The 22,988-nt window shown below is 38.8% G+C and overlaps 1 protein-coding gene across 2 annotated transcripts in view; it reads left to right on the top strand.

The window, feature by feature from the left end:
• LOC121735785 (DE-cadherin) overlaps positions 1-22,065 on the top strand; it is a 318,616-nt gene extending 296,551 nt beyond the window's left edge. For both annotated transcript variants that reach the window (XM_042126737.1, XM_042126736.1), the window contains 9 exons: positions 2,593-2,790; positions 8,640-8,856; positions 9,737-9,955; positions 17,511-17,735; positions 18,184-18,314; positions 18,873-19,008; positions 19,493-19,687; positions 20,165-20,317; positions 20,870-22,065. In XM_042126737.1, coding sequence (XP_041982671.1) covers positions 2,593-2,790; positions 8,640-8,856; positions 9,737-9,955; positions 17,511-17,735; positions 18,184-18,314; positions 18,873-19,008; positions 19,493-19,687; positions 20,165-20,317; positions 20,870-20,991 — 1,596 coding nt within the window. In that variant the 3' untranslated portion in view covers positions 20,992-22,065. The remainder of the gene's footprint in view (positions 1-2,592; positions 2,791-8,639; positions 8,857-9,736; positions 9,956-17,510; positions 17,736-18,183; positions 18,315-18,872; positions 19,009-19,492; positions 19,688-20,164; positions 20,318-20,869) is intronic.
• The last annotated feature ends 923 nt before the right edge of the window (positions 22,066-22,988 follow it).

Below are 22,988 nucleotides of genomic sequence, written 5' to 3'. Positions count from 1 at the left end.
CGTGAATAGGGAATGCAATACCGGGATAACGGGGTCCCGAAATACCGGGATCCCGCATGCATTTTGCGGGACTAATCCCGGTCGAAAATTTAGCGGGATCCCGCGGGACTGGCGGGATTACAAAGAAGCGTGTAACTCTGCGCGCGGGAGTGCGTGAACTGGCTACATGCAGCCCGCTAAATAATTTACCTTCAATTCACCTAGAATTCACTTTAAATGACAATAATAATTGTACCGACCAGCGTGGAAGCTGAGTGTACTTTTTCAGCAGCTGGCTACCTTGTGTCGAATATCAGAAGCCATTTGGCAGACGACACAATTAATACCTTAACTTTTTTTAACTTAAGAACGCGCTAATCTCAGGAACTACTGGTCCGATTTGAAAAATTCTTTCAGTGTTCGATAGCCCATTTATCGAGGAAGGCTATAGGCTATATTTTATCACGCTAATACTAATAGGAGCGAAGAAATAGAGGAAAGTGTGGAAAAAACGGGGGGAAATTATTTGAAAGGGCTTATTTGAACGTGCTAATCTCAGGAACTACTGGTCCGATTTAAAAAAAAACATTCAGTGTTAGATAGCCTATTTATCAAGAAAGGCTACAGGCTGTATTTTATTGCGCTAAGATTAAATGGAGCGAAGAAATAGAGGAAAGTGTTGAAAAAAACGGAGAAATTATTTGAAATGGCTTATTTGAACGCGCTAATCTCAGGAACTACTGGTCCTATTTGAAAAATTCTTTCAGTGTTAGATAGCCTACTTATCGAGAAAGGCTATAGGCTATATTTTATTATTCTGAAACTAATAGGAGCAAAGAAATAAAGGGAAAATGTGGAAAAAAACGGGGGAAATTATTTGAAAGGGCTTATCTCACGAACTACTGGAGCAATTTTTCTGTTATTTGGCACAGATAAGAAGTAGACCACGTGTCGTGTTTTTTTTGTGGACTAATTTGTCTGTGAAACATCTAATTTGCGCGGGCGAAGCCGCGTGGAACGTTATATTTCGCGTGGTCACGCTCACGACATATAGTAAAGCGGCTGAAAACCCCATTTTGCTGAAATTTGGTATAAAGATACTTTGAGTCCCGAAAAAGAGCATAGGATACATTTTGTCCCGGAAAAATGTACGGTTACTGCACAATATATTATTTGCGCGTAAACCATTCAATCTATTTTGATTGAATTTTGTATGGAGATACTTTGAGTCTCGGGAAAGGACAAGGAATACTAATTTTGTCCCGGAAAATGCACAGTTCCCGCACAATAAACTTTTATCATTCTCGCCCAAACTATTCAATCTATTTTGATGAAATTTGGTATGTTGGTATGGTTTTTTGTCCCGGAAAAATGTGCGGTTCCCCCACAATGTACTTTTCTGATTTGCGCGATTTTGCACGATTCAATCGATGTACGGGAAAAACTATAAACTAAAGTCCACGCGGACGAAGTCGCGGGCAACAGCTAGTTTTAATATAATGAGAGTATATTTCCGTGAGAAAAACTATCCTATAACCATTTAAAACTACATTAAAATCGATTTAGTGGTTTAATGGCGAAACAGACCTTTTAGCCAGACATTTTTAATTTATTGTGTACCTCATATATTATGTGATAATTATAAGGAGTATGTGGATAGGTAAAATTATATAATTATGCCTAGTTTTGGTAGGTAGACCTAGGCAAATAAAGTTGTATACAAAATAAGAAAATCAATCTGTTTTACTTAATATTCAGTTTTAATTTACTTTACAAGTTACACATTGTGATAAACTTAATCATACCACGAGTTTATTACATTATAATAAATCAAAAAACATGTTTGGGAGTTTGTTACAAGGTCAGACTAGTTTATTGGTCTCCCGAGCCAGAAGTTTCGGGACTTCATACAGCGAGTTGTGTTACTGGTTTTGATACATGTGTCTTATTAAATACTTGTATGCTAATAAAAAGATTCCCACAGTGTTACTGACAAACTCTTCCGAGTTTCTCTATAAATATATCCTTTATATAATAAGGAATTCTTTTCTACGTACCGACTACCGAGACACAAGCAAGAATATTAATAAGCGTATGTCAAAATCTTCATTAATTTATTTATCAATTAATCTATGAAGCCCCATAAGATCACCGGGGATCGCGACAACAATAGAATAACAATAGATTTCCAAGAATCCACGATCGAAGGAAGTTCCCTTAACTCTTGAAAATTACTTTCCACCTACCAAGGCACCAGCAATAACATATATTAACGTTGAGGCATTAACTAATCATTTCATGCTTACCAGAACACCAGCAAGGAAAAATTCCAAACTAGATGCCGTTCGGAACTCGGTCACGTTGCGTTAAAATTGGTTTATCGGGAACCGTACACTTTTCCAGGATAAAAAGTATCCTATTTGTCCTTTTCCGAGACTCAAAGTATCTCCATGCCAAATTTCAGAAAAATCGGTTCAGCGGCTTGGACGTGAACAGGTAACAAACATACAAACTTCCGCCTTTATAACTTTAAGTATGATGATACTAGTGTGATATACGAAATGATTTTTAAACCGTAGTAACAAACCAACCTTCCACCTTCTTTTCCACCAGGGCACCAGCAAGAAGGAGAAGCTGCACCGTCGCCTAGCGGACCTCTACAACAAGTCCATGGACAACGTGGACGTGTTCACTGTGTCCTCCAAGATGACAGTCAAGGACGCGTTCCTGGACGTCCGGTTTTCCGCCCACGGGTCCCCATATTTCGAGCCGGAGAAACTAGACAGTATGGTGATCGGGATACAGGATAAGGTTAGACTTTTTTAGAAGCCATAAATCTAAGAGCAAGTGTTCTAACTAAAAGTGTTAATGGAATAGTGAATGCCCATTGCATCAATAACAAATGAAACAGTATTGGGGGCGTCCACAAATTACGCGAGGTGTTTGCTTTCTGTAATGTGAGATTTCGTGAGTTTGAGAATTTGAGAATATTCAACCCCCTCCCCCACCCTCTCACGTGAGATTTTTCAAAATGTGGGTTTCTTACGTAAACGATGTATAACGTCGAAGTATGAATGAAATTATTTTCTTTCGAACGAATTAGTGAATGATCTTAATCGTATTACGATTACGATTAAATCTTAAGCATTGTTATGTACAATTTGGATGAAATGGACCAAAGTAGTTTTTTTTTTTTGTAACAATGAGAAAAAAATTACGTGAGATTTGCCGAGATGCCCTTTCTCCAACATTAGATTAGATGAGATTTGACTCAAACTCCTCCCCCCCTTAAACACCTCACGTAATTTGTGGACGCCCCCATAGTATACCTGGCAGTAATATAGATCTATTTCACTGTTAGTCTGCCGAACACTCGCTCCTATGCGAAATTGTTGCTTGTCAAGCGTAGCGTTGCTTGGATGTTCAATGCTGTGGGATAAATGCGTGGTAGCCACAAAGAAAGATTTCATCAGATGCATTTGTGTAAACCCACAATTTTTTTTTGTTGAATTATGAACGCAGTGTTAGTGAATCATTTACACTTGTTCTTTAGTTCATACTAAAGAACAAGGCTGCATTCGTAACTCAATATTATGTAGTTTTGTTGTGGATTGATACACAAAATACAAATGGTTAACAGCGTCCATAATATAAGTAGTAGGTTGTATGCGAGCATACACGTCCTAATCAATCCCCCACAAAGTTTGACCTACAACCTATAAACATATGGCCCTAAATATTCCACTTTTTCTAGATGCACTTAGATGGTGGTAATAAGGGAAAATATTCTTGAATCATAAAATACGTCCTATCGTATGAAAGTTAGCACTTAGCCCCACTTCCATAGTTTCTAACTAAGCTTATATGAAGTAGATGGTAAAATTTTTATCCCCCTATTTATGACTCTCGCACCGACCGGATAATTTTCTCATATTCCTTTATAGTTTTCATTTAACAAGTAGGGTTGGTATGTTGGAGTTTTTTATAGATTTTTATGTAGAAACTAACTTTTCTATGAGCTTTCAAGTTGCCTCTAGCTTTCCGTAGCCCGTTAAAAAAGTTACTTTGAAGAACTAGTTTGTATAAAGAGCAACATCTATAGTACGGTTGCCGAACACGTAGAAATTCAACCATTGACCTATCGTCACTTGCCTCTTTCGCGAATGATTATTTAGCTATCTTGTTTCCATATTATGTTATTGATGATAGCTTAAGAGTCCGTATACGAAATGTTGCCGATTTCGCTGATTTAACAGACGTGATTTAACAGTTAGAATACAGTATTTCTATAAGTTTTAATGCACAACATGTAAGATCATTTCAATTATAATGTAATGTTGGAGCTAGATTTTGTTTTTTTTAAGTATTTTTTAAATAATTTCTGTTAATTTCGACAACCTGGAGCTGTAATTCATACTCATCTACATACACATACTTTTTTACTCAACTATTTCATATTAAAGTGGTAAAAAGTAATTCCAACATTGTATAGACAGACGACTTTCTCAACAGTACATTGTATTTTTTTCATACCGTTAAGACGTCAATACAATCCATAAACAGGTGATATTCTAAACCTTTTACAGCAAAAATCACAAAACTATCGCGGGTTTGAATTGGATTATTTAAAAATCCTTAAAAAAAAACAAAAATCTAGCTCTAACATTAGATTATAATTGAAATGATCTTCCATGTTGTGCATTAAGAGGATACACCAGGGGCTAGAGAAATGAAAAAAAAGCACGTGTAATATCTATAGCTGTCTCCCTTACCTCAAGCCTATACCGCAGAACGCGATAGAGACAACTGCAGAAAATCCAGAAAATCAACGATTCGTTGTCCCCTGATTCCTTCTCCAAAACTTAACCGATTTAAGTACTTTTTTCATTAAAGATTAAAAAAAGGCTTAAGCTGTGTTCCTATGTTTTGCTTTTTTTGTATAATCTAGCCAAATCTGTTTTCTGGACGTTCACAGCGGAAAATCTGGCCATTTATTTTTTGGGTTTTAGAACGTTCATATCTTATTTAATAATTAAATTATGAAAAAAAGAAAACATAGGGACATCGTATTAGTGGCCGTAGATATTCAGGAAAAAAATTATAACTCTACTAGCATTATCCAGGGAGGAAACAGGGGACAACGTTTGTATGGAAAAAAGGGCGGTGTGGACTCCTCTTAAAACTTATAGAAATACTGTATTTTAACTGTTAACCTTTAAGTACACGCGTTGTTTTGGGTAACGTTCCGTCACGCGTGGGGTCAAGTACCCCAATATAAATATACATATAAATTCAAAACTATATTACTTTATTTATGAAAAGCATTTATAAATAGTAAACTAACCATTATTTAGACAGTAAAGAACATTTTTATGAACTAACCAATCTCGTGCATAGAATTTTTAGGGCACAGGTTTAATGTACTAAAATTCAACAAAAATGTCTGCTTCTGACTAACTTATTATTTTTTTCTTATAAAAAAGACTAAGAAATATGTAGTCAAAAGAAAAATTAGCACTAAACATTACAGAAAAAAAATTGACAATCCTTGAAAACAACTACCCTAAACTAAAATTATTCCTTGAACAGGTAAGGTAAGTAATAAATAATTTTACTGAATGAGGCTTGCAAATAGTTTTATAGCAAGGCTTACGGACAATAATAATTAATAATTCGTTCTGGGACAAAAATAGCATCATCGTTTCATTTTTGGTGCATTAGGTCTAGCTACCTCTAACTCTTCCAAAATGTTTCCAAAAACTTTCAGAGACATTAAAATTGTATATGATTTGAGCAATTTGATTTTCTTTTAGTCGCCAACACATTTTTCCATTTAAATATATAGCCAATTCAAAAAACAAACAAAAAAACACATAACCAATGTTAAAAAAGTATAAATCACGGGTGGGGTCTGCAGGTATCCCCACACAAGCAAAAATATTACTTCTCTTAACAGAAGAGCGACGGACTTTTACTCACTGAAAGACCTCGCGTTGCATTGAGATTAGCCGAAAAAGTTGCGATCGAACTTGTCAATTTAAAAAAATACCGTCAAACAACAGCGCGTGGGGTCTGCGTAGACCCCACCCGTGACGTTAAAGGTTAAATCACGTCTGTTAAATCAGCGAAATCGACAAAATTTCGTATACGGACTCTTAATAAGGACAATTTGGCTTATTTTGACGGTACTTTGCTGAATTTTTACGTGTTCTGTAACCAGGCTATAGAATCGTGATTCCTTAATTCAGGCTTGATTGCGTATCTCTAAAGTTAATTCCGGCCTAAATATCATACTGTCTTCCTCATTCTTCTACTTTATGAAAGAGAAAACACAGGGTTAATTTTAACCTACATCAGCAAGTATAGTTAATTCACACTAATTAAGTTAGCGCAAAGGAATTTTAAACTGTAATGTACTGGCCTAATAACCCCGTTAAAGTAGGAGACCCGTCTACACTTACGCCTTTTGTTCTATATGAGCACGACGCATTGTTATCATCACTTACCTACGTACATAATAAATATAATATAAACCAGGGGTCACCAATAAGTTTCGCTCGGGGTCCGTTTTAAGACAAGAAATGATTGATGAAAAAAATTAAACAAAATTAATTACGGAAATTACATATTATAATCAAAGGAGAAAAGTTTGGAGTGAAATATTGGTGCAAGCTATACCTAGATATTGAGATTAAATCCTGGAGATGTTGAAGTCCTAAAGATGAAGGAAGATGAACGAAGGTCACCATCAGTATTCAGTAACAGTGCGTGGTAAAAAGAGACGTGTGATACATGACAGCAGAGCCAATATTTTTCATCTTTTTGACGTCTAGTCGGCACTTATCAGCACTTTTACAATTTAAGCTCTTAGAAATATTATGCTTGTGTAAGCTTATACGTAAACAATTTTTTACACACAGACGTAAATCAATTTCGGTTTCGTTTGACAGCTCGAGATTGTTGCTCTATTCCGCTAGGTACTAAACTTTATGGTGTAGTACAATGATATTCTACTTATACAGATATGTTACGTCCATACATATACGTGGGAGAGCCATGCTTCGGCACGAATGGGCCGGCTCGACCGGATGAATACCACGTTCTCACAGAAAACCGGCGTGAAACAGCGCTCGCGCTGTGTTTCGCCGAGTGAGTGAGTTTACCGGAGGCCCAATCCCCTACCCTATTCCCTTTCCTACCCTCCCCTATTCCCTTCCCTTCCCTACCCTCCCCTATTACCCTATTCCCTCTTAAAAAGCCGGCAACGCACATGCAGCTCTTCTGATGCTGCGAGTGTCCATGGGCGACGGAAGTTGCTTTCCATCAGGTGACCCGTTTGCTCGTTTGCCCCCTTATTTCATTAAAAAAAAAAAAAAAAAAAAAAAAAAAAAATACTATTTTCCGGCTTAAATCTCTTCCGAACAATTTTCAAATTCAAAATTGCAGACATTGACAAATTTGACAGATAAGTTAAACAAAAGATACGAAAAACCATTTACATAAAAGAGACAGTTCTATTTTTAAACGTCGAATCGTATCGCTGTCTCTTTCTTCGCCTGAGCAATGACGAAAATTCAATTTTTCCAGATTGTTCGAAAAAATAATTAAAAATGTAAATAATCGAGGTGTTTATTGCAATCAAGACATGTGGTAAGAGATTCCATGTGTTTTGTTTACTTTCGAGTCATAATTGGTACATTTTCGAAACACGCACGACGTCATTTTCAATTTATTTAGGTAAGACAAGACGCGGCACGTTCGTGACTCCGCTCGATGCAGACTAAACAACAGACGGCCCAATTGGGCCGTATTTGAAGCTTCACAACGCGCGCGGTAGTAACATATCTGGTTTGAGTATTTCATCATTGGTGTAGTATGATAAAAAGCTAAGGGAGGGGTCGCGAAAAATTTTTTCATACCAGTCGCATCATAAAATATACGATTGAGAAACACTGCTGTAGAATATAATATTTAATAACAAAAATTGTGCTACTATTATAAAATATTGTATTCCTTCGTGTAACATTTTATTAAATGTAAATGGAAAACATTTAAATAGATTATGACAAATTACGTCACAACTTTAAATGTCGGACGGTAAATGTAATTTCGTGCATGTGCGTACTGATTACGTACAATATTCACCCTTAAGTTGTCAGCATAAGGTTGTTGTCAGAGGTAATATAAACGTGAACTGTGATAGTGGAATAGAATTAATATCCTTCGTGTAGGCGGTATCGACCTGACCCCACCAATTTATTAAACACTGTCAATCTTGACAAATGACGGCTTGATAAGTGTTACACTGTTATTACTGCTATCATAGTACTATAGTTAAAGTTAATAAGGTGGCACTAGCGGTTATTGACCTTTAGATATACGAAAAATGCTCGCAATGTATTCAGCCGACGTACGATCAATTCAGACGCGTAGATGCATTTCTAAAGTATAGAATTGACAGATTTCGTGAGCATGAGACGTTTTGCTTTGTCAAATCCATACACACTTAGAAAAGGCATCTACGCGTCGCGTTGCGGTCTTAATGGACCCTTAATTATATTATAAAATTATAAATAATAATAAAAATTGAACTCTCATAAAGACTCAGGGCTCTTTAAAAACTTTTCGAACTACCCTCAACTCTACTTCTCTTTCTCTAGCTCGAAGAGGAACTCCAAGCGAAGATCTACATGGTGAAGATTGACGAATGCCTGATCGAGAAGGAGCAGTGCGAGGACTCGTGCCGGAATGTCCTCATTAAGAACAACGTGCCGCTCTCCGTGTATACCAACACCACCAGTTTTGTTGGCGTCTCCGCACGCGTGGAGTCGGAATGTACATGCGATATCGTGGAACCGCTGATATGTTTGAATGGAGGTAAGAGTACTGAGTTGATGGAGGTAGCGGGCCTACGTAATTTGGTCACCTTTTGTTTATGCCGTTGCTAAACATTGAATTGACATAACCTTACCACATTTGGTAAGGTTATGTCAATTCAATGTCTAGCAATGAAGTAGGTGCGCCATCTGCTTATAAATCAATTTCTTCGATGGTGGCATTTTATATTTTTGTGCCTAGATTCGTCGTTTGGACTTCATCACATAAGTTTGATTTTCGGTATAATATTATGATAAACACATAAAACATGTATATAAGATATAAGAATATACTTATGACTATTGATTATTATTATCAGAAAAGTATTACCTAATATTCTCTCTTTATAATTCTGAAAACAAAAATACAACAAAATTGAATGATTGGGCTCTTTAGGCCACTGAGGTCGTTAAACTCGCAAATACATAATTTAATATCAAAGCGAATGTGAAAGGCTTTGGCTCAATTATATCATTTCAATCATCTGTGAAGTCAATGATTTACAGCGCCGTAAAGAGCGTAAAGTACATAATATCATGTTGTTTGTTTTTTTCAACATATTTTTTCAAAAGCCTATTAAATGCATTATACATGAGAAACTGTACACGATCATTTAAAAGCTAAAGTTCAATTGGCGAAGCAAGGCACAAAACACACAGTATAGCAATATGACATACAAAACTATACACAAAATGTCATTTGTAGTCAGAAATTCTGTGCCTCGTTGTTTTAATTATACTTAGATTATACTGTAGCCATTTGAACGGTCCAGGTGTAAGGTGTTGTTCCTTTGAATTTGTTTGAACTGCTAACCCACTTCGGATTTCTGGCCTACTGGTCTGGCTTTATAATAAGCTGTATAAAACATTCTTCATCACAGGTACACCCTTCGCGGACAAGTGCGAGTGCCCCGAAGGCTGGAACGGGCCGCGGTGTGAGCAGACCTCTATCGGTTTCCATGGCGATGGGTGGGCGATGTACCCCGCACCCCCCGCGTGCCACGAGGGCCACGTGACTATGACTCTGACGTCACACTCCAGTAACAGCTTGGTCTTCTACGCTGGCCCCCTGCGGTTCAACCCGCTGTTGGATGTGCAAGGTGAGTGGGAAACTCGGCGGTCCTAATATATTAATATTTTAATTCTGATTCTTTTAAAGGATCAGTCCGAATATTTTTGCAGAAAGTTTTATGTCATATTATGCTGCAACAACCAATTGAACTATTTTTTATTTTTTTGTACTGAAGCAGTGCCGTAAATAGGGCGGTGCCACAGGTGCCCAGGCACAGGGCGTAGACTCTGGGGGGCGCAAGAATGTCCAGACCAGAGAGGCCTATACAGTATACATAGCATTACTCTGGGTACCTATAATATCTAAGAAAACAAGGGCGCAGTTATAGAAGCTCGCACAGGGCGTTAAAAAGGCTATTTACGGCACTGGGTAGTAGTCAGTAGCCCTGATGTCACTGCGACCCTTGAGGATCTATTGTGACCGTCCAATTGTACCGTCCCCAACCCAATGATGCTCATACATTTAACGATGTGGTTGGGGTTGGTCTCGTCCTCCTCCTTGCAGAATCTAATGCAACATTTAAACTATAAGCAATTTTCAGAACATGTGAAAATGATTCAGTTCAGTACAATAACGAGAATAATCTAGATTTTAGTACTTACTATTTTATCGGCTCTAAAGATACTAGATCTAGGAAAATCTAATAATACAAAAGAGCGTATTTACAGCTCTATTACACATACGTAGTCTTATACAGTTTTATTCAGTCAGCTACGTGTGTATTAGAGTTTATTGGAGTTACACTGTAACATAACTTGTGCGGGAGGCATATTGAGGTATTTATCACTGGTTCTGGACACACTGGAGCCTGCTGTCTCTGTAAATTACTACATGGAAATGCGTTTAAAATAATGGTGGTAACTCTCCCTGTTTGTAGGCATATCATGGCCTAATAGAAAAGTCTTAGTCACTAAAAAGTCAAAATGTATCTAAGAATAATGAAACAGTATTGTCTTATTGTACCCCAAATCTGTGTGTCCCGAAAATCCGTCAGTATATTTTCTGTAGCCGTGCAAGTTCGCGTTAAAAAGGTTTTGTAAAACTACTGAGAAGAATTCTTTAGAGGCTAAGGCTGCATAAGTAGAGATGGTGATGCTCTTCAAAACGTACAAGCCAAGAAAAGTCTATATTAAGACTGCAGAATAGGGACGTCCTTTTAGTATAAGACTAGATAATTAATATCAGTCTTATGACAATGATTAATTAAATTACTTAGTTATTAAATATTCTTAAAACTTACAAAAATTAAAAATTCTTAAATTAATTAAATTAGGTATACAAAAGTCTAGAAAATTAACAAGAAGCTTTTCAAGACCCATATAGATTTTTTGCTTATCAAAGACTATTGAAATTAATATTAAGTATTTAAACATAGTTACAAGAAATAGCTAGTAATTATTCGAATTTGTCATCTCAATACACCTTGTAATACAAAACCATTACGCGGCAAACAACCCTTTACAATGTCAAATTTTGACATTGTATTGTCAAAACTATTGTACGGGCGGAACAATTGATGTTATTTTTGATTAATGTTGCATAATTCATATTGTATAATATTGTTCTTGCTTTAACTAGGTTTTGAAGCCGACTTCTGTTAATAGTTGTGTTGGAAAATTTTGGCTTAAGATTTTGGTTTAAATTCATATTTTAAAGAATTTGCTTAGCGTAAAATTGCTAAGTGTAACAATATCAATAGAAACCTTCACTTTTTTTTTTAAATGAAATAAGGGGGCAAACGAGCATTTTTTTTTTAAATGAAATAAGGGGGCAAACGAGCAAACGGGTCACCTGATGGAAAGCAACTTCCGTCGCCCATGGACACTCGCAGCATCAGAAGAGCTGCAAGTGCGTTGCCGGCCTTTTAAGAGGGAATAGGGTAATAGGGGAGGGTAGGGAAGGGAAGGGAATAGTTGAGGGTAGGGAAGGGAATAGGGTAGGGGTTAGGGGATTGGGCCTCCGGTAAACTCACTCACTCGGCGAAACACAGCGCAAGCGCTGTTTCACGCCGGTTTTCTGTGAGAACGTGGTATTTATCCGGTCGAGCCGGCCCATTCGTGCCGAAGCATGGCTCTCCCACCTGTATCACTTTCAAAAAAGTTTAATTTTGACATGGTTTTGATCAGAATATATGAATTTGTGGGTAAACATTGTGATGAATAAGTAGTTCTTTTTAATTTTTTCTATTAGGTATATCAAAACATACTAGTTTGATGATATCATAATTACAACATAACTATAACATAATATCATGTGAGGTGAAGCACATGCATATAGTCATACAATTTTATTATATTTACAATTAAAGTTTAGTATACTAGCGTAGTTCACATACATTTTTGAAGATCCATTCTTCCATACTTACTAGTATTATAAATTCGACAGACAGTCTGTCTGTCTGTTACATCTTCACTCCCGAACCACTGAATCGATTTTGCTGAAATTTGGTATCGCTGAATCGATTTTTCTGAACTTTTGTCTAGATTTTTTTATCCCGTAAACATGCACGGTTTACATGCGATAAATGAATTTTGGCACAACGGATTGGCGGGCGTCATCTAGTTGGACAAAAGTTTTACATCTTAACATAATATAAAGCTAAAAGTAGTAACAAACGTCGAGACAGAGAAATATTATAATGAATAATGATGTATGCGTAAACATACCTTTATAGGAAACATGTGAATAATGTAGTGTTGGATTGTATAGGGTGCTCTATTATTATGTCATTCATGTCAGTGTTACAATATACATATTATACAAGATGATAGTGTAAACGCCGTTATCCTTGAAACCATCAAATGAGCCCGTCAAAATGAACAACTTTTTCTATGAGAACAATGCTGGGAACTCAAAAATCCGTCTTCATAATTATCCATACAAATTGCCGATCCGGGCATCCGTATGGGTATGAAGAGCGCATTTTTTTGAGATCCCAGCATTTTTCTCATAGAAAAAGTTGTTCATTTTGACTGGCTCATTTGATGGTTTCAACTTTCAAGGATAATATGTTTACACTAACGCACTGTATAATTTACATATCTTTACTAGATGACGCCCGTAACTCCGTTGCCCCAAAATTCGTTTATAGTACAGGTACCTACATAACTTTTTTCCGGGATAAAAAGTATGTGTCCATTCCCGGAACTCTAAAGTATCTCCATACCAAACAGCAAAATTGGTTCAGCGGTTTGGTCGTGAAGAGGACAGACAGACAGACACTTTCGCATTTATGATAATCATTATGGATAATAATTATGGAAGGTAACGCCTCCGTGGTCTAGTGGTATAGAGCGCGGCTCTTGACTCGGAGGTCGTGGGTTCGATTCCCGCGTTGGAAACATGTTATTTCCAAGTTTGGTTAGGACAATGCAGGCTGATCACCTGATTGTCTGACAAGTAAGATGATCCATGCGTCGGAGGGGCATGTAAAAAGTCGGTCTTGCGCCTGATCTCTCGCCAGTCGTGTCGGTCGTCCGTCCCACTGGGTTATGAGAGTGAAGGAATAGAGAGTGCTCTTGTGTACTGCGCACACACTTGGTCACTATAAAAATTACTCCTGCGTAGCTGGCCTGGTTTCAATGAAACCGGCCACCGTCACCGAAACCGGTGTGGGAGCTATTATTATTATTATGGAAGGTTACGACGTTAAAACAATCTCCCTGATCATAGTTCTTATCTTTTTAGAACTTCACAAAAACCCTAACAGGTCCATTTCAAACGGCGTATGCGCTCAAAAACCGTTCAAAAGATCAATATTTGTGTTGAAAAATGTCTCCATTCGGTCGGTGTATCAAATATTTTAGCGAAGTTCAGCGAATTGGCAATTCCAGTGAGTGGTCGCGTGAGAAACGCTCTCATTCATAAGTCACACTTGAAAATTGACGGTTTTTAAATGTTAGTGCAGTAAGTACTGTTGGTCTTTTATATTGGTGTGTGGCGTCCAAATGGATTGGTTGAGTAATGACTAGGTTCTGAATGTTTAACCGACTACCAAAAAAGGAGGTTCTATATTCGGCTACGGACATTTTGTTTTCTACAGATAATTTTGACAGTCTGTTTGTTTGATTTCAGTGCCTTAATTACTATCTAAGAGAACTATCAATAGTTTTTTGACAATGGGTAAATTCAGAGAATGGGTAGTGTCTCAACCGACTTTTAAAAAAGGAGGAGGCTTTATATTCGGCTATAAATATTTGTTTTTATTGAATGTTCATAACCCATATTAAAAAAATCTATTTCTTAAGCATATTATAATACACTGACTAGCGTTTAAATTTTTTGTAGTCATATTTGCTTCTCATTACCACCGATTTTGGAATTTTCTTAAGGTATCCTTACTGCAGAAAGTTTAATTATAAACTTTATCACAATTGCAGACGGTTTAATTTCCTCCGCGGTAATCGGGCTTTCATCGTAGGGTTTGTATGGCGGTAATGATTTTTTAATGACCGAATATTAACAAGTGACAGGCGTGTTATGATTTATGTAAGCGAACGATAAAACATTATTGTACTGTTTACCGCATATATTATGTACACGAACGTGTATAGGGGGTATTGAGGGTACTATCAGAGAAGTTGATTCTTAGACAGATGACGGACCTACGTATATTGGTCGCGTTTTGTCAAACCCAGCCGATGTATGACAACTTACATTAAGTTGAACATATTATAAAGTTAACTAGCTATTTGACCGAGATTTGCTCGGTATTCGATAAAACACGAATATAATGACATTTTCTAAAAATGATTCCTAGCTCGATCGATGTATCGCCCCCGAAACCCCCTATATACTCAATTTCATAAAAATCGTTGGAGCCGATTCCGAGATTCCAATTAAGAATTGCTGGTTTAAAGATATAAGATATACCTAGCGGAATAGAGAAACAAAGGCCTGAGCAAGAGAGATGTCACTATCAGTAACACTGCGTGGTAAAAAGGGACGTGTGATACATGACAGCAGCACTCTTTTTTTGACGTCCAGTCGGCACGTGCCGCACGTTGACAATTTGATCTCATAGAATTCATGTTTAATCATGCTTGTGTAAGTGCATGATTGTACACATATTTTTTACACAGATGTAAACCAATTTCGGTTTCGTTTGACAGCTCGAGATTGTTGCACTATTCTGCTAGGTATATTAACTTTATGGTTGAACATAATCTGACCAAATGACGTTGGTCTGTCAACCTAGCCTATGAATGAATTTCTTCGACGGTATGTCCATCAAGACATTTCGACTGTTATCGTTGCAATTGGGAAGATTACGCAAAGGGCGGAGCAAAGGGTGCTTACAAATTAGCACATACAATCACTCAGTACTAAAATGTTTGGCCGGTAGGTTTAATTGCACCCTGTAATAATAATAATAGCTCCCACACCGGTTTCGGTGACGGTGGCCGGTTTCATTGAAACCAGGCCAGCTACGCAGGAGTAATTTTATAGTGCCCAAGTGTGTGCGCAGTACACAAGAGCACTCTCTATTCCTTTACTCTCATAACCCAGTGGGACGGCAGACCGACACGACCGACGAGAGATCAGGCGCAGGACCGACTTTTTACATGCCCATCCGACGCATGGATCATCTTACTTGTCAGACAATCAGGTGATCAGCCTGCATTGTCCTAACCAAACTTGGAAATGTTTTCAACGCGGGAATCGAACCCACGACCTCCGAGTCAAGAGCCGCGCTCTGTACCACTAGACCACGGAGGCGCTGAAGTATTGTTGTGGTGAAGGAGTGTCCCGCTTCGAGGGCGCTGCTGTCGAAATTTTTCCAAGACGATAGGCATACAGCGATTGATATACCATTCTGCAGTAACTGGTCCTTTCATCTTCTAGTAAAACTGTCGCAAAATTACATTTCCAACCAAAGAATGAGGCAATCATCTTTTTGCCTTGACTTCTTCCTTTCTTTACCTTAGTTGGCCAAACCTCGAAAGGAAACACTCCTTGAGCTGATTGTCTTTTGGTTTCGGGTTCGTAGTAATATGTCCAGCTTTCATCACCTGTGAGGTTGTTTAATACAGCATTTGAGTCACCGCCGTTGAACTTATCTATCATTTGGCGACACCAGTCCATGTAAAGGCGTTTCTGGTCGTCGATTGAAGTATGGGGAATGCTTCTCGGGAATGAATCTGGTACAAAGCTTCCTGACGCCTAAATGTTCATGTAATATTTTTTGAACTTGACTCATAGCAATGCCTAGGCTTGCCCGTATCTGCTGGTAGGTCACTCTTTTATCTCCCTCTATCATGCGTCGCACAACACTAATGTTAACTTCAGTAGTCGCTGTTAAAGGACGTCCCTCACGCGGATCATCAGTGAGATTGCTGCGTCCACGTTTAAACTCGTTAAACCAATTGTAAATAGTGACACGAGATGGGGCTTCATTATGAAATGGTAATAGCAGCCTATTAAAGCTTTGTTATTGAGTAAGCCCACAACGAAAGTCATAAAAAATCATTAACAGAAAATTTTCTCGCGTTAAGTTCATTTTCACGTGTAACAAGAGTTTTAGATTTGCCGCCAATTCACCAAAACAAACGACAAATAAATGTAATATACCAGATTATGTTACCAAAGAGTTCTAAAATTGTAATTTAAAAAAAGTTTTCATTAGTAATAATTCTAACTGGCTAGTTCTAAACACTTTCAGTGTGACCCACGTATTAAGTATGGATCAACTAACTGGAACTTATCATCAACAAATCTAGAAAACATTGCTCAAAATACCGAAACACTCAAAATGTTCTTCACCCAAATAATTCCAAACTAGCAATTTGTGTTAGAACGTAATTAACAGTCTGTCTGCGAGTCTGTCTGATTCAATTATTTGTTTTTTGGAAGTAGGTTAAACTTGTTTATTGATAGACGGCTTAATCCAAGTTTCGAGTAATGGATAAACAAATTGCTTATTGTGGCTAATGGATAGAACTAGATTGAGTCGAAATTCTATTTAAAGCATAATATTGTCGTTTGAATTAAGTTTCAATAAACTTATGAAGGTGAATGAATGTGACTTTAAAACGCACTTTATAAACGCACATATATTTTATCTTAAACTATAGTCAACGTGAAAAAAAGTCTCATAAATTACACCTCAAAATTACAACTCCAAATCGAGCAATAACCACCGTGTGGACCGCAAAACTGACAGCTCGAAGGCTCGCTTCGAGCCGGCTCGATGGAATTAAATATGTCAAATATGTGATTTCCGTCGATTCGGAGTAAAACTATCGAGCAAAACCGTATGTGAGTACTTAGCATAATAGGAAGTAAGAGTAAGGGCGCGATCAAGCGTGCGCGTGTACTATAGCGTATGGGAAAATGCGCGCGGGCTCTGCGCGGGTTCAGCGCGTGCTGCGCGCGTGTTTTCCCATACGCTATAGTAGAACACGCGCAGAACACGCGCACGTCTGATCGCGCCCTAAGGGTCTTTCCCTACTACGCGACAAATCGTCCTAGTAGGGAAAGGTCCTTAGCTCTTACTCCATACACATAATAATATTACAACAGTCTTGACATATATAATTTCAGTAGGTACTTTAGTTTCTTCTACTGACTCCTCTTTCTTCCAGACTTCATGTCTCTGGAGCTGGTGGATGGATACCCGATCCTCCTGGTCAACTACGGCTCGGGGACCACAAGGCTCAACAACAGCGTCGTCCACGTCGCCGACGGCAAACCCCACCTCATCGAGATAGTCCTCATGAGGAGTTCCATTGAGATGTTCGTGGATAGATGCAAGCTGTCCACGTGCATGAGCCTCGCCGCACCGACGGGGCCGAGAGAGATCCTGAACGGTGAGTGTGAAGATTTTTGGACTGCATTTTGATGGAGGACATTAAGGCTGATCGCACATTTGTCAGCACCGTACGCGTCACATTTTAAAATTCGCTGTATGAAATGACGTCACAAAATGCGGTGCGCACGATGCGGATGAATGTGCGATCTCCTTAACTAGACCCCATAAGACATGTCACACGACGCATCGGGACCAAACATTTCTTGTCTACCTAACTCCAGTAACTTAAGGATTTCAGTAAGACTCGGCTGCAGCGCAGTACAGTATTACTTTAATGCCCATTTTCACCAACTGCTCCCTAACACTTTAGAGATACCTGTTCGTGAGAACGGGCATTATTGTCTTATTGTAAGGAAAACCCGACTTATTTTTATATATTAGATTTCATTTGCCGTTCATCGGTAAAAAAGTATTACTTCTTTTACTAAATTGGTGAATTGTTGCAGTAAACGGACCGCTGCAGCTGGGCGGCGCTAGTGTAGATCTGCAGGCGCTAGGGCGGGCGTTCGGTTGGCGACACGTCCCCACCAACCAGCACTACCTGGGCTGCATCAGCAACTTCACCTATAATGATTACGTAAGTAACAGTTACGGATATCCAGTACGCCATTTTGGTGATTTCAGTAACACTGCTGGGTGTTCGCTGGGAACTTGGCAACAAGCCTTTAGTTGCTTTTGGTGAGACTGAGACAGTCTAAATTGATATTTATTTACTACATATTATACGGACAATAACCACAATTCTTCTATTAAAATGCAACATTGATATAACTTTATTCCTTCGATCCAGCCAGTTTCTTATGAATTAAAATAAATCGTCAAACAATTAGGGTGAAGCCAAACGAGCGTAATTTGTGAGTTGTGAGTCGCAGAATTTCGGTTGGCGGAAATTCTGCAGCATCCAGTTTCATAGAAAATTCTTACTTAATTCACACGAGCGTAATTTTGTGAAACATGTTTTATATGAAAAATATTGATGCGAACATGTTTCACAAAATTACGCTCGTTTGGCTTCACCCTTAACGTTAAATGTCTGACTTTTAAATAATAGACTAGTCGGGTAACTTTTGACGTTGGTTTCATGGTATTTTATGATTTTGGTTTTTAAATAATTAACCATATTGTGTCCTCGCAGATGTACAACCTGGGCAAGCCGTCAGTGGAGAAGAACGCGGACGCCGGCTGCCAGAAGAGCGTGTTCACGGCTGTCACCTTCGGCATCGACACCAACTTCCTCGTCGCCATACTCGTCTGCATCGTTATATTGATCAGTAAGTTATTATTTTTTTTTAAAGTTCACATACTATTTGGAATTATGTACTGTATAGAAAAAGCACATAATATTAGTGACCGTTTTCACCAAAACGGTAAAAAAGATGAAAAAAGTACACACAATAAAGTTTGTCGCCAGTTTTTACCAATTGTGAAATAAGCACATACACAAACTTAAGTACCCATTTTAGCCAACCGCCTCGTAATAAGCACATATAAATTTAAGTGCCCGTTTTCACCAACCACCACCTAATGGTGAAAACACATAATTCTGAAGTTTAGTGCCTGTTTTCATCAACGACTCGTAGCGATTTAACGGGCTTATATTTTCTACGACAAATAAGTTTTCACCAATAATAATAATCATGAATGTAATTGGCATTTTAACCGCAAGGGGCACTAGCGGTTGTTGGTGGTTGGTGAAAATAGGAAATTGGCTACCATTTTACCAACTTTACTACAACCATTTTTCTTTCGCTCCAGTCCTCCTCCTAGCTGTAGTCGTCCACCGCAAGCGAGCTGACGCGTGGGCGGAGAAGGAGCTGGACGATATCAGAGAGAATATCATCGCTTACGAGGACGAGGGGGGCGGCGAGGGGGACGCGGGATACGACCTGCACGTGCTCCGACAGATGTACGACGCGCCGCCTGATGATCCCGGCTTCGTGCATGCGCCTGGTGAGTGATAAGGACGTTGTCGCAGGTCATACACGCAAGGTTGTACCTGAAAGATTTTCCTGAATAGATCAACTGGAGTATGAGTGTATGCTACAGAACTGTGCATGTTTTGCCTCAACTTTGCCTGACAGGTAAACCAGTCCAATACACCCTTGCGTTTAAGGCCTGCTTTAATGATAGAGGAAATACCATATTTTATTATAAAATGTTGAAGTTGTTGAAGAGTTTGTTTGAACTTGCTGAGCTCACGAACTACTGGACCAATTTTTATGTACCTAATTTAGCACACATAAAAAGGAGACCACGGAGAAGGAGAAATTACTACTCTTTCTCTACTAGTTATGGTAGTAGTAGTAGTCTAATACACTTATTTTACACTTTATCATGGAATGTTAGCGACGTGATGCGCGCTTGATTCCGGAGTTTCTGCGAGAACCTCTTTTCTCTCTTCTATCTTATGATTAACTTTGTGTACAGTGGTGGGAGCAGCTCCAGACATCTCCGGTTTCCTGGACGACAAGAAGTCCGTCCTGGACCGCGACCCCGACATCAATCCCTACGACGACGTGCGCCACTACGCGTACGAGGGGGACGGCAATACCAGCGGCTCGCTCTCCTCGCTCGCCAGCTGTGAGTATACCTGTCTCTGTCTACCACTACACGTACGAGGGGCCGGCAACACCAGTGGCTCGCTCTCCTCGCTTGCCAGCTGTTTCTTTCTACTGTCCGTATAACAAGGATCCTGGGACACTGTAGGGCCATTTTACATTACACAAAATTTGATGAATTTTAAATTGGTCAGCAATATTTTCGAATCCGAGTCGAAAGCATTGTGAATACACCGCAACACGATTCCAATTTCGCATCGTTCGGAGTTAAGCTCCGGCCAATCTGCTGCGCCAAAGCTCCGGCCAATCTGCTGCGCGTGAGTAACGCGGGACGCGATGCGGGAGCGTCTGCAACGCGGTCGGTTCGCACCGTAGTTGCGCAGGTGTGCACGCCAGTTTGGCGTTGCAGACGCTCCCGCGTTACTAACGCGCAGGTTTGGCCGAAGCTTTAAGCCTTCCATATGGCAAGCATTAAGCGGCGGGCGTCGCAACCATTTGTTTGGTGCCCCATATGAATATTTTATAATAGTTGTCCTTGTATTTAGAATGACGTAACATCACGAGTACATTTCAGGTACCGACGACGAGGATCTCAAGTTCAACTATTTGTCGACGTTCGGGCCGCGGTTTCGTAAGCTGGCCGACATGTACGGCGATTCCGACGACGACCGGCCACATGAGGAGTCATGGTGCTAGCGCCGCGCCTGGCTCGTCTAGCCGGCTCGACATCTGTAACGTCTGGATCGTAACGTTCGGAGTGTAACGTTCGGGTTGTAACATTCGGGCTGTACCGTTCGGGCTTTAACGATCGGACTGTGATGTTCAGGTTGTAACGTTCGGGATGTGACGTTCGGGCTGTATCGTTTGGTCTGTAACGTCTTGATGGAACTTTCGAGCTGTAACGCGCGGATCGTAACTTCGAGCTGTGATATCTGGATTTTAGCATCTGGATCATATCGTCTGGAATGTAACGTTTGAGCTGTAACGGCCAGATGTATTGCCCGCAATATAACGTCTGAATCGTAACCGTTTGGATTGTAACGCCCCGAATGTAACGTACGAATCGTGACGCCCGGATCGTAACGTTCGATCTGTATCGTCCGGAGTGTAACGTCGGTGAACCGGCAGACGAAAATGACTGTATGTAGTGTTGTGTTGGACCCCACCGGCCTGGACTTTATAAATAGGTAAAAAGCCTGTGATAATTATGCTTCGATTATGTTCGAACGTCCACAAGTTAAGTTAGGCAGCTTAATACGCTTCATACCAGTCTGTAAAACTATCAGGATTATTTTCATTCGATTGTAAATTGCAGTATAAAAATTGGGGATGTTAATATGTTTTAAGAAACGACTGAATCGTAATGTTGTTTAGGCTAAATACGCCCAAAAGTGTAATTTTACATGTAAGATCGTAAGTAACGTACTACAATTTTTTTGTACTCTTTTGTATTGTAAATTATTGACAATTTGAGTAATCGCTTGTAGTAACGCGCCAAAAGATTTGATATTAGTCTTGTGTTCATAGGTCTACATCTAATTTCAAATCGAGTATGGAAAATCGCTTGAAAAACCCCGTGTTTTACGGCGTTTTTCACGCGATTTTCCTAAGGTTTAAGTGCCATTTTCCTCGGATTTTCAGTTGTGACGATTAATCGATCGTGTTTAAACAATTGTTACATTTTTGTACTAGACGTAAGTTTTTTATTTTTTTATTGTATCCTCCGAGATATTTAATTGTAATTAAGTTCAAATAAAGATATGATTCGATAATGATTCGTTTTATGACCTCGACCTTGCTTGTTGAAGCTTAGAATAAAGATATTTTGCTAAGTGACGAATTGTTTCGCAGAACTATTTTTCATATTACGGTAGTAAGTGTGTACTAGGCCTAAATGTAAATATGTGAAAAGATCTTTATATTAACTTTTGTATGGTAAAATATTACAAGGTGTCTTAAAATAATGCATATCAACGAATATAATACATTGATATACTACTCATCGTAGTTATACTATATTGTACTGTTCTCACATAAAGATGAAAGCACACTGCACCGAGAAACGCAGCGATTTCTTAACGGTCTCTACCGTCTACGCATGAAGAGACAGTAAAGTTACAGGTAAAATTATGTTCTTGCTTACTTGATCAATTGTTTAAAAATATTAAGTTACAGAGAAATAGACACTATGATAATATGAGGTTGAGTGTGTTTCCATCCATATTTTAACATGACAATTGAGTACACAAGTTTATTTTTGTTTACTACCCGCTTATTTTTAGTCATAGTGTAACAAATTGTTACTTTAATGTTATACTTTATTGTTACAAACTTGAGTCACGGAACGTATAGCGGCTAACCCTAACAATTAAAGACGTGCGTGGAAGAACCAGGTAAGTAACAGTAAATTTTCGCCGTTTTTTTGCATAAATGGAGCCTCCATTTATGAAAAAAGGCAAAAACGGCCCATGGCTGCAATACATTTTTTTAAATATTTGGATTAAGAAAAACTGGATTTTATGTATGGCCAGATATATTAGCCAGATGATAAAGTAGATAAGGGTCAATTTATAATAGCGCAGAGTCGAAGCTAAGCGAAGCGAATTCCCAAAAACTGATTACAGAAAATTCAACCTTAACTCTAGAGCGTAACGCATACATTTCGTCTGCGAGGCTAATTAGCGTTGGTCGGG

This window comes from Aricia agestis, chromosome 18 (genome assembly GCF_905147365.1).
Source record: "Aricia agestis chromosome 18, ilAriAges1.1, whole genome shotgun sequence".
NCBI lineage: Eukaryota > Metazoa > Arthropoda > Insecta > Lepidoptera > Lycaenidae > Aricia > Aricia agestis.
Note: the sequence above shows the minus strand (reverse complement) of the source record. Positions and strands in the feature narration are given on the sequence as shown.